The 18521-nt window shown below is 38.6% G+C and overlaps 1 protein-coding gene across 4 annotated transcripts in view; it reads left to right on the plus strand.

Annotated features, from left to right (window-relative positions):
• The window catches only part of fubp3 (far upstream element (FUSE) binding protein 3), a 50349-nt gene that overhangs the window by 30365 nt on the left and 1463 nt on the right, over window positions 1–18521 (plus strand). Inside the window, exons 5-17 of one of the 4 annotated variants that reach the window (XM_036580708.1) lie at window positions 72–143; window positions 405–462; window positions 1199–1361; window positions 1939–2037; window positions 2197–2301; window positions 3941–4043; window positions 5745–5845; window positions 7294–7435; window positions 10924–11084; window positions 13382–13455; window positions 14831–14916; window positions 16076–16144; window positions 17731–17802. In XM_036580708.1, the coding sequence (XP_036436601.1) occupies window positions 72–143; window positions 405–462; window positions 1199–1361; window positions 1939–2037; window positions 2197–2301; window positions 3941–4043; window positions 5745–5845; window positions 7294–7435; window positions 10924–11084; window positions 13382–13455; window positions 14831–14916; window positions 16076–16144; window positions 17731–17802 (1305 nt within the window). The remainder of the gene's footprint in view (window positions 1–71; window positions 144–404; window positions 463–1198; window positions 1362–1938; window positions 2038–2196; window positions 2302–3940; window positions 4044–5744; window positions 5846–7293; window positions 7436–10923; window positions 11085–13381; window positions 13456–14830; window positions 14917–16075; window positions 16145–17730; window positions 17803–18521) is intronic. The other 3 variants (XM_036580709.1, XM_036580710.1, XM_036580711.1) reach the window with 3 other exon arrangements.

The raw sequence follows: 18521 nt of genomic DNA on the forward strand, positions 1-18521 counted from the left end.
TTAAGCAAAGTAAAATCACTGTCCTTGTTTCTTATTGTTTTATTGTTCTTGACTTCTGTTCTTTTTCCCAGTAATTGGAAGAGGTGGTGAGCAGATCACTAGAATCCAGTTGGAATCAGGCTGTAAGATCCAGATTGCTGCTGGTGGGTACACTCTTTGATTTTTCTTCTGCCCTTCCCCAGAGATCGTGCCTCATTCATGTAAATCACATGCAGAATAATCTCACCACTCATGTTGTTTAGAGCTAAGATACAGAGTTATTTCCCTGGCGTGACTGTTTTTCATTTTCTCCTTTTTGCTTTTGTTTATTTACATTTTTTTTTTCTCCCCAATGTGTTTTGACTGTATCTGTTTGTGGTAGGTAAGTTTTGTCGTAAACTGTGTTTTGTGTGTTGCTCCTATAGACAGTGGAGGTATGATTGACCGGCCTTGCACCTTGACTGGGAGTCCAGAGAGCATTGAGTAAGCTCTCATTGTTTTAAGGCATTCTGCAATGTAGCTGTGTGTGTGTGTGAATTTTGCTCTGTGTGAAAGCATTAAAGCTCTCTGGTGTTCTTTACATACGAAAAAGAAAAGGACAAAGAAGAAATAACAGTAGGAGCGCATACAGCCTTTTATTTAAAAGGTCAACCCCTTTAATTATGCTAAGTAGCTTTTTTTTATTGGAAATTTTAGCAGGTTTAATTGGTAAATATGCAAAATCTTTAGTCATTTGAACATTTATCAGCAGTCAATTCTCAGTATTTAAAACATTCAGCATTATCACTAAAAATTACTGCACTCAAAATAGCAAAAACCTGCCCTGTTTTTGAAATCAGATGTGGGACTTCACGGTAGTCAGCATTGCAGTATAATATTATATCACAGTAATAACATCTGCACAGATTATTTGGTGAACTAGTGAGACACACAAACACTCATGGAGCACTTGGCAAATTTTAACACTTTATTTAATGTTTCTTTTAGTTTTATTTTCATTTTTTTAACCATTTTTATTTCAATGTTTACCATGCTTTGTTCTTGAAATGGTGGGACACATTCATGGCGTATAGCTTTAACACTGTGAAGGAGTAGCTGTAGTATATTTTCTTTTTTTAAGCAATATGAGTGAAGTTTGACAGCAATTCCCGTTTCCATGTGTGTCTTCTCTTCACTACTGTCTGCTGGTTCTGACCCCTCTGTTTATTGTGCCCATCAGGCAGGCGAAGCGCCTCCTCGGTCAGATCGTGGACCGGTGTCGGAACGGCCCTGGCTTCCACAACGAGATGGACAGCAACAACGCCATCCAGGAGATCCTGATCCCGGCCAGCAAAGTGGGCTTGGTCATTGGGAAAGGAGGCGACACCATTAAACAACTTCAGGTGCACTTCTCTCTCAAATAAACAATGGAGTAATTGGCTCGTATGTTTTAAATGTAGGAGGGCTTGGTCAATGCATACATACTGACCAAGCCTGTCTTTTATGTTTTGGCAGAATAATTACAATATTGATTGGATTTCTATTGTTTATTGTTTTTTGTTTTTTTGTTTTTTTTTTTCCATGTGCGGTTTTCAAAATCAATTATGTTCGATAGCATGGAACCTTGACGTTTTGGATGTGTTTATATTCAGATTAACATTTGTATATCATCGCTGTTATGAGGAAACCTTCCCTCTCTAAAATGGTGACTTTACAGAAAAAAGAAAAACGTATAGTGTACAATAATATATTTATATGTGTAATAATTTTATTCTAAGTGGTTTTTAGACTGTTGATCGTTTCATCACGAAATATTCATACAATGTAAAACCTTGTGTATAAAAATGTACGTATGAGTTTAAAAGTAGAATAAAAATAAAACTAATGATGGTGTTTATAGGTTTTAATATAACAGCATTGATATGCAAATTGGATAACGAGCCCGGCTTCACTCCCTCTTATCTCCTCTTTGGGCTTCAGGAGAGGACAGGAGTGAAGATGATCATGATTCAGGACGGCCCAATGCCCACCGGTGCAGACAAGCCTTTGAGAATCACTGGGGATCCCTTTAAAGTGCAGGTGAGTCCACTTATGCTTGTTTTGTTTTAACATACACTGGAGACTCATCACCCCTTCAGGGCCATTTCATTCTGTTTAACCACAGATGGGAGCTTTTATTGGTTTAGCGTTTTCTGTGGCTTTAATACAGCTTGGCTTTGTGCATCGTGTCTTCCACAGCAAGCACGAGAATTGGTAGTGGAGATCATCCGGGAAAAGGACCAGGGAGACTTCAGGACTGGCAGAGGTGACTTCGGCTCCAGGCTGGGAGGAAGCAGTTTGGATGTAAGCACATGCACGCCATAGCACATTGCGATTTGTATTGCCAACTATTGTGATTGCACTATGCATTGAAGTATATTAAGAACACTGGTGAACCTGTTTGGCTTGGTTAAAGCCGACCCTGCATTATTTTTGAGCCAACATGGATTGTTGCCCCTTATTTAAAGAATCATTCATCTGAAATGTTAATGCTGCTGGTGTCAGAGGAAAATTCCACCTTAAAGTTGCTGCAGTTTGCATACAGCTGCAGACTCTTCAAGGCCGTTGCTATTGATCCGCTCATCATGAAATATTCACACAATGTAAGAATGATTTTAAATGAATGTGTGCATGTTTGCATGTTGAACTGTGTTCCTTCAGATTCCTTCACGCGCTTCCAGAACATCTGTGATTAGTGAAGACAGGGAAAAAAAAACTCATATAAATGCTCATATAAATCTGCCGCTGGAGGAGTTGTGCTGCATGCACGTTCCTTTTGCTAACAGTAAAATCATTTGATCTGGTTTCCGTGTGTGAAATCGACACTTTCTGTGTGCTGCCGTGTTTTCTATCACGAATATAAAACATGGACAAGGCTTCTTTTATTGTTGGACGCACTTTATTTCTCTCTGAGCGAGCGTGTGAGTTCATTCAGAACAGAACGGTCATCGCTTATCATTGAATTATTGGTCAGTAGCAAAAAAAGTGGGACTTAAAATATGTGTGATTCAAAAAGATTCATCCGATTTCAAAACGATGTATTTCGCTTCACTTAAATCATCACAGGACAATGCGGTAAACTGTAAATGATTTATGAGCATAAAGTTTATGTAATTTTACGAGTGCTCAGTATGAACCTCCTCCAGCTGTACGGACAACATCAACACCATAGTCAAATTCATCCCATACTGGATTGAGCATGTCGGGTGTCGCTGCACTCACGGCTCTTTCAGTGAGATTTCTGAGATCGTCCAGTGTTGTGGAACCAGCGACGAACGCTCTGAACTGTTGGAGGTGCTGGCGAAAATCACGCTGCACAGTTATGATGGATTCACTCTTATTGAAGTGGAGAACGCAGAACGCTTTCTGCTCAGGGGTCTCATCTCCTCACAGACTGAAGCCATCTTCCACTGACAGTCAGAAACTCTATGACCTCCTCTTTCAATTGGATTGTGATTGGTTCCTAGGCGCCTCACGGTTGTAAAAATATGGCGCTTTAAAATCGGATGAATCTTTTTGAAACACCCTGTACTATTCATGTGTTTTCTCGTACAAATTGGTATCAGACTGAATACAAATCTCCAAATTTTGTTGTGCAACCTTCAAAAACCACTCGGATCTGAAACATTCCTTGTTGGGAATATGGGCCCCTCAAAGGCTTAAGAGGACTCATTTGCACACTGTAGCCTCCTGTCAGTTTTGTGGAGGTCAGTATTAATATACTGCGCTGCCCTAGTTTGTGCATTTTTAAATTGCCCACATCTCTCTAGCTAAACCTGAACTTTATAACTACTTTTTTGGACATTTGTACATGACCATATCAATACAAATTCACAGCACTGTGATAAACTATCGCAATTCATTAAATAGGAACACTAAAGTGATGCCAGGCCATGTCTGGTTTATGTGGAAGCTTATTTTGATGCAACATGTCTCTGAACAGGTGGCCGTGCCGAGGTTTGCTGTGGGCATCGTCATTGGCAGAAACGGTGAGATGATTAAGAAGATCCAGAACGATGCTGGTGTGAGGATCCAGTTCAAACCAGGTCAGTGTGGCATACGGGCTCCGGTCTGACCGCTCTGGTGTTATGATCTGAGTGAAGGTCTTGAGGCTGTATCCCCAGAACTCTCTTCTTTCAGGCTTAATTACCTTGAGAAGGTGTGGTGCTCTGCTGTGATTTGCGGAAGTGCAAGTACAGACAACCGAATCTCAGTGGACTGAGGGCGCGTAAGGACAGGGTTACATCATCCAAATCCCTTAAGTCTTTAAAGGAGATGCCACTGAAGTGTTGACGGGTTTAGGAGAGATTAATAACGCAGCGAGTTATTTTACGCACGCTTGTGTCTCAACAGGGAGTCGTCAGTCCTTTTGGAAATTACAATGTTGGTGCTTTTGCCTTTGAATAGCTGCAGCAGGGCTACAAATACAGATGTTAAGGAGATTATATATATTTTTACTTGTATTAAGAATTAAAATAAGATTGTGTGCAAATCTTCTGAGCTATCATAGGTAATTGTGGTAAAACAGTGGTAGAATAAACTTTCTTTGAGGACTGTTTTGCTCCACAACACTGCATGTACCTCTCCAACGTGAATTTAATTAAAAAAAAATAAATTTTATGACAAAATTATCTCAAAGCAGTTGTAAAACAATGTATCAGACTCTGTATTCATGACTATTTTATGTAGTAACTTTCAGTGAGGGAGCTTTTAGAAGCGTCAAATTCTTCGGCTCACCCCTACTGTAAATCGTAATGATTTAACTTTGCAGAAATAAAAAAAATTGTCAAATGCCCTTTTAGGTTTGCTTAAGTATTGTTAATAGACTCTGTGAAATTCTGTTCGTTTTAGGAACTTTGATGGAAACGTGTTCGTCACCGCAGGCTACGAGGAAAGACAGTTTATTCATTATCTGGGTTCATTTATGACAGATTACATATTAAACGAAAACACTTAACGAGGCGCATCGTCAACCTTGTATCTCCAAATTAGTAACTTCACAAGAAAAGGTTATAATGGAAGTTAATGAAACAAAATTTCATTCAAGTTAATATTGGACCATTTTTGTCATTGGACCAAATCCGTTATGAATTTTAACACAATGCAAAGCATAACTGGAGATTTATTATCACCCACCGCTAATTCTTTGGTGATACGAAGCTGAAGTCAGATATTCACCAGCTTCTTGTTTGACTTTTCCCGTTCCACCTTAAATGATGAAGCAGTTACATTCTGGCGCTTTAGGCATCAGAACTGCTGGACTATTTAAGGTGGAACGGGAAAGTTAGCTAGCATGCAAGTAGTGAATATTTATTTTTTTATTTATTTTTTTTAATGCTTGTTATGAAGAAAACGACCATAATACACTGAAGCGACAAACTAAGAAAATACAGTGGTTATCGTAATTTTTAATGGAGAAAATTCTCACATTTGTGGGTTCCTTTGGTCTCTTGCTCAGCCATCTTGCGGCCTTTTCTTTTTTTCTCATATCTCTCTGTTTGGAGTCTCTGAAAAACCTCCGTTTGGGGGGCTGTGTAGGCCTAACACTTCACCCTACCCCTCTATCTCAACAAGAATTGGGACACTCTACCCCTAGACGTGAATGCGCAAAACAGAGGGCTAAGGGCTGAGTGTTAGGGGCGAGGGGTGAAATGGGACTGGGCCATTGTCTTACACCTCTAGTGGAGGTGTCTGCTGGTGTACATAGTCATTTATGTGTGCATCTTTGTTGTGCTGTTGTGTTTCAGATGATGGAATCAGTCCAGACCGGATTGCTCAGGTGATGGGCCAGCCGGACAGATGTCAGCATGCGGTTCACCTCATCAACGAGCTGGTTCACACAGCACAGGTACAACACTCCTCAAGTCACATTGGATGGGTTTTCTCTACTAAGTCCAGCAGAAAGACTTTGAAGTTACACTCATTTTATATGTGAAATTGGATTAGTCGCTCATTAGCTTGTCCATCTTCTTGTGCTTCACCAACCTAAATAGATGGTCATCATGCTTTTACTTACTTGCAGTTTAAAATCCGACTTGGCTGATGTAGTACGTAGTGTTTGAAGTGCTATTCGGACAGGATTAGTTTTACGTTGGAGGGTGAGGGGGGGTGTAAATGTAATTTCCACAGGATGCCTGTAATGCATGTGAATATGATAAGAAATATGGGTATAAATGACCGAGATTGGAGGGGCTACTTCATTTATGCATTGCTCTCACACCAAAAACTTACATATGCCACACATGTGGCTGTCCACAAACAGTAAACTAATATTTAAGTAAGTTTTATGTAAATGCAGTGTCTCTTTAGCTTGGCAGTTAGCAGCAACAGTCCATATTGCTGTGTGAGATCTTTCTTAGCCTTTATGCACTGTAATAGATCATAACCTGCTGCTGTAATGACACTTTCACTGCACACTTTACACTGTAATACTGCTGCAACTCCTAGCTAGTTATCTCTATATTCATTGTGCTTTTAGTTTACTTCATACCACTCAGTGCCTGCTGTCACGTAAATACAACAAATCTGTCTCATATGCCACGTAAATATGCAAATAGATATACTTTATTTCTAGTCTCTTATACTTTAACTTATGTCTACTTTTATTTCTATTTCTAGATAGGTTATGTAAGTTTATGTGAAATTATGTCTTGCTACTGAAACACTGCAATTTCCCGTCAGGATCAATAAAGTTCTATCTATCTATTTATAAAATCAAAACGTTTTAATGTTTAGAGTTGTGCATTGAACAAGGACTCGTATATTAGGGTTGGATAATACACATCAGCTTGGTTTAAGGCACTGAGAATACAAGTAAATGTTTCTTTAAGTGACTCCACACTTATGAAAAACTGTAAAAACGTCTTTTCCACAGGATGTGATGCAGTATTTAGCGAAATGGCGGTTTGCACAGGATTAATATAACCTGAAGTTATTTCTACAGTTTGTTTTATCAAAGGTAAAATCAGTTGGGATCTTTGCTGAAGCCCAATCAGCAAGATTTACTGCGGATTCTGTAAAATATATTGCTGTTTCCCACCCCAACTCCCAGGGTAACAGCAGAGTTGAACTAAAACCATTTTAAAACTATTAGTTTCTCATTTTTGATCATGTATCTGCTGGTACTGGCGGTTATTCAGATTTGTAGCTCCTTAAAAGGGGTGTCATTATTAGGTCATATGAATGGCCCTTGTGGTAAAACCCTCACTGTTTCTTGATCCTCAGTGTTTGGTGGAAACTGCTGTGAAGCTTCAGGTAAAACGTCACTCATTGTGGTGGTCTGTTGTGTCCCCTCAGGAGCGGGATGGTTTTGGGGGTGCGTTAGGATCCAGGGGCCGGGGAAGAGGCCGAGGAGACTGGAACATGGGAGCTCCAGGTGGACTTCAGGAAGTGACGTACACGATACCAGCAGACAAGTGTGGCCTTGTGATTGGCAAAGGTAGCGTTTTCTGCGCTTGTGATTTGCAGCTTTTCACCTTTTCTTAAAATGCATTAAGTGGTTTCTAAATTAACTCGGTTGAATATTTAGCCAAAATATATGATTCAAAATATGCCTGTTTTAATTTTTTTTTTTTTATAATTTTAATTTTTTTTGCTGATCATCAAAATACAACCGTCATGGCTATGCCCTGATGTTTGAAAAAATATATATCATGTTTCGTGAAAACCTCTTGAAGTATTGCAATATTACACTTTTTGCCTTATTGCCCACCTCTTTTATGATTATTTAAACCTCTTATTCACCAGGGTATATTTTGTTTTTTCCATCTGAATTCACATGAACAAATCGTAAGGCAAATTATTCAGTAACTGCACGAAATAAATGTAAAATTTTATTTTATTTATTTATTTTTTGTAAAAGCTCCCCTCAAATTAACAGAACATGTCTTACGATCACACATATTGCTATATGCTTACAATTTACTGCTGAAAGCCAAAAATCTTAGACGCTCTTTGTATTTTTTTATAAAAATAATGTTTACAGAGCAGATCACTGAAGAGACGCCATCTGTTTATAGTTTATAGCCCAGATTTGTGGAAAAATGGTTCGACTTTCAGTTGACAAAAAATTGAATTTCAGCTTCTTTTATTATAAGGGTTTAAAATTACATCACCCATCTATTTGACTGTAAAGAAGACAGTTACAGCTCTCATACGACACCCACCTTTAGAATGTAGCTTATAAAATATAAAAGTTATGAAGAATGTGACGAAGTGCGTTTTGGAACCACCGGTGGTCTCGAGGAGTTTGTTGATGTCCGTCATGTGCACAGACACAGCTTTCACGTCTAATCTGTTGCATTCAAGTTGTTGGCTTCCCGAGTTGTTAAACTCTCAAGTCTGAGACACACATTTCATTGTTTAGGCTAAGTGCTTAGCCTGAGCGTCTTTTCACTCAGCATTTAAGACCACCAGCAGAACTCTCACGCCATTTAAGAGCCCCCCTCTCCTTCATTTCCCATAACTAAACCCGTCCCATATAAGGCCCAGTGAGTTGGCCAGGACCGGGCCTAGTCCATGAACTGAACGGTCAGTGTCTTCATTCATTGCTCTGTTGTGCCTGGAGAGCTCATAATGGCTTCATTATTGCAGAAGTTAAATTTGTTTGACAATAGCTTAATGGCCCATGCCTAGTCCATCGGCCTTGGCGAGGAGTCCGAGGTGGGCGGGGACTCATTGAGCACTGTTTTCAGTCTGGGGTCGGGTTGGGTCAAGCGAGTGTCACCCTGAAGTGAACAAACGTGTAATTGATTTTGGGGACATCCCTACACCCCCCCACCTCCCCCTTTCACACATACACCCACAGGAAGCTTTTTAGAGACATTGTCGCTGAGCAGGGGACCACGAGACAAAGCCCTGTCTTCAGCCTTTCCCTTCATAAGGTGAAGAAAAGCCTGGATTCAGGGAAGGATACGCTCCAATTTTGTCCATCGCTTATGCTGCTGAGGAGGCACTTCTTCCTTGACCACTGATGATGTGTCAGTCTGTTAGTGTTACTTGTTGTCTCACCTTCTGTGAAAACAAATTGTCAGCCATTGTCTGATTGTTATACATGTTAAACGGGTAATGAATGGAAAAGCACTTGGCAGCCCAGCAGCTTTAAGTGGGAATGCGCCCAAGTTTTGGCCTCTGAAAACGGTAGTTAGAATGTGCTAAATTGGCACTTTTTAGTTTTTGGCTGAAACAAGGAGGGGAAAAAAAGGTCAGAAGTGAATTTTGATCAGGGAAAATAACTTAAAATATATGTTGATTTAAAAACGCTGTTTGGCCCTTTGCTTCCCTGTGCTGGTCATTGGAAACACTGTTGGAATAGCAGCAAATCAACAGTCAAAATGTTGGCCGTGTGGATCCCTTTCACGGTTTCTGCAAGAGACAGTCTGCTTGTCACTGTTCATCTAGTTCAGGGGGCGGAAACACGTGGCTCTATTACTGCCCTGTTGTGGCTCCACAGCAGAATCAGATTTGTAGGTAAAAATAAAATAATCCTCCTTTACAGTAAAATAAAGCTCTGCTGATCGTTCAACACAGTTTAACAGTAAATGGTCTTAAACTCTGGAGTTAATGTAGAACTGCTAATTCACCCTTTAACCCTGAAGGCTGGTGCGCAGACAGAAATTTCGCCCAGCTGGTAAGTTGCTAACGAAATGTCAGAGAGATTTTTGAATACACATCGATAATTTAAAGACGAATGGGCTTATTTGCCCGTTCCACCTTAAATGGTGCAGCAGTTACATTCATTTAAGGTGGAACGGAAAAATTCCATCAAGAAGCTGGCGAATGAGAAGCGACTTCACCCTCGTAAAATGTTGAACGTTGAGACATTTTACAAGAAACTGTTCTACTTCTGAGGAAAAGTTTCCTGCCGGAGATGCGGGAAAAGCGAGTACAGCTGAGCTAAAGTTCAAAGCAGAGCAAAGCAAGTCTGCGTTTTCTGTTATATTATATTTTTAGCCTATACTAGAACATCAGCACATACTGAGGCATATTCACAGCCACAATGGTAAAATGGACAGAAAAGTTTGGCCCCCAAGGTGGTTTCAAGTTGGTTGAAAGGACACAATGGCGGCTCTTAACGTTTGGGTTGCCGACCTCTGATCTAGAGTATCAAAAGAGAGGGGCAAAGCGCCCAAGAACATCTACACAACAGGTTTGATGACATTTGAAAATAAAACATCCTGCTCGATATGCAGAACAACAGGATTTCACTCAAAAACAATGTCAGCAAATTCAAATGTTGAAACGTAGTTTTATTACAAACACGTTACCAACTTGAGGAAAAGAATCTGCACTTTCAGTAGAATTTCTCCCTTTGTTTTAATGAGATATAACTAATGAGTAATAATAAATATCAAATTACAAGAGGGTTTTTTTTTATGTCTGTTGCTGGATCTTGCATTGGCTTGTTAGTAATGTTTTTATTGTCTCTTACCATAATTGTGGATTCTCAAGGTTCAGCTTGTGGGAATAAAACAGAAGCATATATTTTGAAACAAATACTTACAAAGATAAGATCAACAGAGAGAAATGTGAGGGTTTTTTAAAGAAATTGTGTGTGAATTTCAATGATTCATTACTAACTTTTTTGAGCGTGGGGATAAAATGAACATAAACTGCAGTTTTTCATCCAGTGAGAGCAACAGCGGCTGCATGTTTCAACTCCTACTGTTATGATTAATGTGTTCAGTTTGACATGATATAAACTTTTACCAGTGAAGTATTTTGAAAGGATATGCGTAGTTTGTTTGATTTAGGTATTAGGTCGGGCACTTAAAAATATATATATAATAACTTGAATAATCATCAAAATAATCAATAGATTACTTGATTACTGATTTAATTAGCAAAAAGGATAAGACAAATACCTCTCATAGGTACATAAAAATGGCCCTAGTACTTACTGTTGTCACACCTTTGTGTTTTCCTCAGGCGGAGAGACCATTAAGAACATCAACCAGCAGTCTGGAGCTCATGTGGAGCTGCAGAGGAATCCTCCTCCCAACACTGACCCCAACGTGCGCATCTTCTCCATCAGAGGCACCCCGCAGCAGATCGAAATGGCCAGACAGCTGATCGACGAGAAGATAGGGGTACGAATTGTGGATTTATACTGAAGCACGGACTTCACTTGTGTTTGCATATGATGGCATTTGGATGGTCAGCTGGGTTACAATACTTTTAAAAAAAAATACATGTGACTGTGAGAAGTGTTTACACAGTAGTGGAATACAGATACACAATATACACCGATCAGGCATAACATCATGACCACCTCCTTGTTTCTACGCTCATTGTCCGTTTTATCAGCTCCACTTACTATATAGGTGCACTTTGTAGTTCTACAGTTACAGACTGTAGTCCATCTGTTTCTCTGATACTTTGTTAGCCCCCTTTTACCCTGTTCTTCAGTGGTCAGGACCCCCATGGACCCTCACAGAGCAGGTACTATTTGGGTGGTGGATCATTCTCAGCACTGCAGTAACACTGATGTGGTGGTGGTGTGTTAGTGCGTGTTGCGCTGGTCTGAGTGGATCAGACACAGCAGTGCTGCTGGACTGAGAATAGTCCACCAACCAAAAATATCCAGCCAACAGCGTCCTGTGGGCAGCGACCTGTGACCACTGATGAAGGACTAGAGGATGACCAACACAGACTGTGCAGCAGCAGATGAGCTATCGTCTCTGACTTTACATCTACAAGGTGGACTGATAAGGTAGGAGTGTCTAATAGAGTGGACAGTGAGTGGACACAGTGTTTAAAAACTCCAGCAGCACTGCTGTCTGATCCACTCACACCAGCACAACACACACTAACACACCACCACCACGTCAGTGTTACTGCAGTGCTGAGAATGATCCACCACCCAAATAGTACCTGCTCTGTGAGGGTCCATGGGGGTCCTGACCACTGAAGAACAGGGTAAAAGGGGGCTAACAAAGTATCAGAGAAACAGATGGACTACAGTCTGTAACTGTAGAACTACGAAGTGCACCTATACAGTAAGTGGAGCTGATAAAATGGACAATGAGTGTAGAAACAAGGAGGTGGTCATAATGTTATGCCTGATCGGTGTATAATATTTTGCCTTCTGCAAATATTAACACCAGTATTTTTTTAATATTAAAGTTACTGCGAGTTGAATAGCCGCTCTCAACGCATTTTTACACAAATAAGGCGCCAATTTCTTCTCTCATCGTGAGCAGCTGATCAGTCAAAAAATTTGTCCTCAATGTTGTTAGTTTTCTTTGGTCTGTTTTTAGCCAGACAAATCGGCTTAAGCTACAGGGGCCTTCATGTATTTAACATAAAGGCTCCTGAAATTAAAGAAAGAAATATAACTGTGACTGACAGACGTGCACCAGCGCTACTGACTTGAAGACATGAAATTGGAACTGCCTGTTCTGAGACTTTACTTGGTAGAGAAGTTCTTTCTGCCGCCGGGGTTTTGCTTGAGATTGGATTGCAAACTTGTTGAAAGTCATCATTAGAATTGGGCTAATTCACGTAGCAGAATGAAAGTGAAAACTTGCCAGACTGAGGATGTGGGTTTTTCTTCTCTGAGCAGCTTGATACCTTTTGAGATAAAGAAAAATGTTGCCTTGTGACTGGCACTATTTACACGGTTTAAATATGCATCAGTTTAATCCACAGATCTGAAGGTGGTGATTGAGCTGCTTTGATTTTGAGATGTTAGAAATAATTGTGATTATTATGAATTAAGTTAATTTTATTTGAATTAATTAGTCTTTTTTTTTTTGCCCAGAAGACATTTTATTTTTTTAAATTTTAAATAATTATGAACTGCACCAACATAATTGAATCGAATTGAATTGTGGTGAAATTCGAAATTTCATTATACGTATATTCAGAATTCATTGTCATTAAATTAATTTTAATTCAGTTAATTTTAATTGAATTAATTAGTCTGATTTTTTTTTTTTTGGCCAGAAGACGTTTTATTTTTAAATTTTTTTATTTTAAATAATTCTGCACCAAAATAATTGAATAGAATTGAATTGTGGTGAAATTTGAAATTTCATTATACGTAGAATATTCTGATTTTTTTCCTAAAATTCCTGAATATTTTTGAATCTAGGTCAGTTTTATTAACAGTATTTATTACTGTAATGTTCCTAACGCTGTTTTTAACAGTGGGTGTACATAAACCAGTTTGTAAACTCTCTCTTGCTGCTTTTGGCTCTCTAGTAGGTGGTCTTAATACATCCCCCAATGCTTTTTGTTTTGGGGTGCACTCGCACCATTAGTAAAAGCGAGGGGTTTATCCTGCCCTCTACCAATCAATCAGCAGTGCTTAATGGAGTGCGTGAGGACCTGTGTGACCTTTCAACCTTTGTTCATTGACTCTGCCTCTGTCCTCTTCGTGCAGGCCTCAGGGTTGGGGGGCAGCAGCAGTTTCGGCCTCAGTCCTTTCACCCAAGGACCAGCTACCCCGCACCAGAAGTGAGTGTTTCTGTCTTGAAATTCTATAGTTTAAACATTCAGCCTTATTTCTGCTGGGCTCAGAGAAGCCGCTGTGTGCTTAAACACACTCGCCTTCATCTCATAAGGGGTAGAATGCAATTTTGACCTTTTCTCTTTATGTTGTTTAGTTCTGTTTTTGCTATTTTACCCAATAAAAAACTTGCTAGATTTACTTCAGTTGTTAACCTCTTCAACTCCTTGAGACCACCGGTGGTTCCAAAATGCACTTCGTTATATTCTTCATAACTTTTATATTTCATAAGCTACATTCAGAAGGTGGGGGTTGTATGAGAGCTGAAACTGTCTTCTTTCCAGTCACATAGATGGGTGATGTAATTTTAAACCCTTATAATAAAAGAAGCTGAACTCAGTTTTTTTTTTCTACTGAAAGTCGACCCATTTTTCCACAAATCTGAGCTATAAACTATAAACAGATGGCGTCTTTTCAGTGATCTGCTCTGTACAAATGATTTTTATAAAATACTACAAAGATTTTTGGCTTTCAGCAGTAAATTGTAAGCATATAGCAATATGTGTGGTCATAACACATTTTCTGTTAATTTTTGGGGAACTTTTAAAGAAAAAAAAGATGAAAAATTTACATTTCATACAGTTACTGAATAATTTGCCTTACGATTTGATCTGAAATTCAGATGGAAAAAAACAAAATATACCCTGGAGAATAAGAGGTTAAATATTAATAGTAAGCCACTGTTAATCTACGAAACAGATTTAGTAGAGCATTAAAAATGGGTTTTATTAGGAAAAAGATGTATAAATATGCCGTGATGTATCCCAAAACTGTTAAAAATCTTAACTACACTGTGATGTAAATTTTTGTCCGTGCTGCCCACCACTACACTGAATTTAATTGTGCTCTTGAGTCCTCCAGTGTGTTCCTAAACCTCTGAAAAATTAAATACTGTAAAATATTATGTACCGTGAAAATGCCCTTTATGTATTGTGATATCGCTGTTGTCAGAAGAAAACCTTGTATCTCCGTTTTTGACGTTTTCCAGTTTTTGACACAGTTTGTCAATACCTGTTGCCCTTTATATTGTATGTAAATTTCATGATGAATGGACCAAAATAAATGGCCCAAAATGACTTGGAAGTCTGGTTCCATTGACTTACATTAAAAGTAAAGCAGTTTTTTTCTTCTCCTGTAAAGTTACCATTTTGGAGATACGAGGTTTTCTTCTGACAACAACAGTGTATTTTTGCCCTTTCGCCCATCCTCAGTATTCCCTTTGGTCCCCCCTTTCCCGGTGGTGTGGATGGGGTTGTTTGTTGAGGTTTTGTGACCTGTTTTGTTGGCGTTCTACTAATTATTGTTTCTGTTTTTTGTTTTTTGGTCTGCTAGTGGACCGCAGACTTTCATGACTGGAGGATGGGGTGCTACATACCAGACATGGCAGCCTCAGGGCCAGCAGGACCCCAGTGAGTTCTCAACCAGTGCTGTATATATGATCTCAGTAGAGCATATAGAGCATGGACAGCAGGCAGTATTGAAATTATATTGTCATACATTTTAATTTGGCCATTTTCCATGCATAAAATTCACCAATGAATCAGTAATGACAGCTGAACAACCAGCAACCCTGACCAAAATAATTAGCATCTGTTGGATCATGCACAGAAATATCGGGAACCGTGATTGGTCAAGGTTTTCTTTTATTATTATTATTATTATTATTATTATTATTTTAACATATCGCTGCTATCGGGAAAAAAACTTGTATCTCTATTTTTGTCGTTTTTCAGTTTTTGACATAATTTGAAAGTGTCTTTCCCTTTGTGTGTAAATTTCATGATGAATGCAACAAAAGAAAAGACCCAAAATTACTTGGAAGAAATTCTGGTTCCATTGACTTACATTAAAAGTAAAGTATGTTTTTTCCTTCTCCTGTAAAGTTACCATTTTGGAGATACGAGGTTTTCTTCCAACAGCGATATATTTAATTTGACTCACCAGCTGACCTTTACACACTGTCAAACAGTCAGGATGAACAGATAGAAATGAGTTTTGTTTTGTTTTTTTTTTTTGTTTTTTTTTAAACTTTGGACGGAGGTGTGTGTGTGTGTGTGTGTGTGTGTGTGTTCAGTAGTTGACAATTATAATTTGTCATATAAACGTAGGGTTTATGTGAACATGAAAAACCCAGTTTTTCATCCAGCGCCTGCTGTTTCAACTCCTGTTATTATGAATGTGTTAAATTTGACACCATATGAACTTTCTCCACTTTATTTTGAAAAGATGTGCATAATTTGTTTGTTTCATTTAAGTTTCAGTTTTGGCCTTTTTTTCAAATCTCTAATTACTTGATTAATCATCAAAATATCAGTTGTTTATTTGATTTGATATAATTGATCATGACAGCCCTAATTTTCGAAGATGAGATTCTCCCGGTGACTTGGCGCACTAAGACTGGCTCAAATGAATCACAGCCTGCACATTTCACCACCTCTGTGACATGAATAGCTGATAACTGCACAGAAATGAGAGAAACTGAAACGCTCTGTTTCATATGCATCACTTGTCGATTTCCTCTTGTGGTGGTTTAGTTCTCCAACACTGTTGGTCTCTCGTCTGTTGTAGGTCACAATGGATCTCAGACAGGGCAGATGGATTATTCCAAAGCGTGGGAGCAGTATTATAAGAAGCTAGGCAAGTGTCCCTCAGAGTGTCTCACTTTCGCTTAAACTTTTTTCTGCTAATTTGTGGGTTTTGATGAGATTCAGGGTTTTTTATGTTTAGTACTTTAAATGTTCAAAGAGTACTATAGATATTTTGTCGCCGTTGGAACAAATTTTTATTTTTATTTCATTATTTATTTTTTACATAATTTGAAAACACCAGCTGCCCTTTACGTTGTGTAAAACTTCATGATGAAATCAACAGAATTAAATCTCATGGCGTTGACTTCCATTAAAGGTTAAACAAGTTTTCTTCTATCAATTTACTGTTTGAGACACAGTTTTGTTCTGACAGTGACTATTTTTGCCTTTCCATTTGTAGAGACTTTTAGAGACCTTTTTCTTATTTTTTATTTTTTTTGTGGGGGGGGGGTTTGCAATGATGACCTTCACCATTTATTTATTTATTTATTTTTTTTATTTATCTATTTATTTATTTTCTCACTATCTGTTCCATTTGACTTTACCCACTGCGCTTTTGCTTTGTGTAAGCCAGCTTTTGGTGGGAATACTTGGTGTTAAAGTTGCTGCCTCAGGATGCTTAGACACAACAACTTAACCGTAAATTTAGTGTTGTGCACTGGTGCTCAGTTACTCAGTTTACCATTTAAGGTGCCAGTATTCAGATACTGAAATCACTATTTGATTATTCGGGAAAGTGGGCGAGGGAAAAAAACAGACGAACTGTGCCGTAAAATGCTAATTTAACGTTTTAATAACACATTTGCACATATATAATCTGAAACGGGTGCCTAAATATGAGCGCGTTGCCAAGAACACATTGTTCAGGACAGGAGAAGGTGAGCTATGCTGATGTGAGCTACATCCAGAAATAGTGAAAATGTAGCAGTATGTGAAAGTTTGAACACATCTGGTCAGATGACGTTTTGTTGATTTCCTAAGTGAAAATAACATTACAGAAAAATGTAATGAAATGTAAAAGTTATTTATAATTTTTTTTTTTAGTGCATAATAGTTTATCAGAAGAAAACCTCTCCATTTTTGTCAGTTTTCAGTTTTTGACATAATTAGAAAATAGATGTTCTCTTTTACATTGTGTGTAAATTTCATGATGAATGGACCAAAAGAAACAGTCCAGAATAACTTGGAAAAAACTCTGGTTCCATTGACTTACATTAAAAGTAAAGTAGGTTTTTTCGTTCACCTGTAAAGTTACCATTTAAGAGATGAGGTTTTCTTCCGACAACAGCGATATTAAACATGCATTATAGATCTTTGGCACAGGCCACGTTTTTCTGATATATTAATATTAAATAAACAGTTCACTGTAGAGGCTGTTTTATTAACTTATTTCCACTTAGAAAATCAACAAAGCATCATTTGACCAGGGGCTCCCAAACTTTAGCATATGACTGTGTGTTTATTAGACAAACTGACATGTTGGCATATCGTCCACTGAGGAGGGAGAAAAAAAAACCTGTAGAAGACATCAGTTCTTCTTAAATCTCATAGCTTCTCAGAGTAGCTGACGTCATTTCAGTATTCAGAGGTAAAAAGATTGAATATACTGATGTCCTGTGGTTTGGATGTGTTTAGGTCAGCAGAGCCAAGCCCAGAGCACTGGTCCAGACTACAGCAAAGCATGGGAGGAGTATTACAAGAAACAGAGTAAGTTCTTCTGTCCTGCATCATCTGATCTTTAAAGGAGTGTCCAGCATATTTCAGCATAAGCTCTTACTGCAGAGTATGGTCGATTACAATGGACTGTGATTTCAGTGGATTTCCCTGCACTGACATAGATGTAAACTCATCGCCTTTTGGTGAAATTTGCTGTTTTGAATGCAGAATAAGCTGTTCAAATGTATATTTTGAGATTTTATGAGTTGTGAGTTTTAAAAATTGTGACCACAACAGGTGAAATGACATTTTACTGATTTTCTAAATGAACGTAAGTTAGCACGTCTAGAGCACACGTGTGTCTGACGTTGATTTAGAGTGCATGTGTTGCAGTGGGCCGTTATGCCTGCTATGAGAGCTAATCACACTTCTACAAACTGTCAATTGGCAATCATTGGGGTCCAAACACTATGCGCCCTATGGAGTCAGTAGAAAACACATAATGGGTTTGTAGAATATAATAATTGTTGTGGAGGGACATCAGTAGGAGATGTCTTCAAATTGTCTTCATAACACACACTCACACACCCTATATATATATATATATATATGTGTGTGTGTGTACACACACACAGTACAATATTTGGCCCTCACAGTTACCCCTGCACTTTGTACCCAGAGTGTTTGTGGAAATAAATCAGGGGGTTAGTTTCTGAGCTCGTCACTTTTTCATTGCTCGAGTTTTCAGTTCTAACTAAAAAAAATCACAG

The sequence above is a fragment of the Colossoma macropomum genome, unplaced genomic scaffold (assembly GCF_904425465.1).
Source record: "Colossoma macropomum unplaced genomic scaffold, Colossoma_macropomum, whole genome shotgun sequence".
NCBI classification, from domain to species: Eukaryota; Metazoa; Chordata; class Actinopteri; order Characiformes; family Serrasalmidae; genus Colossoma; species Colossoma macropomum.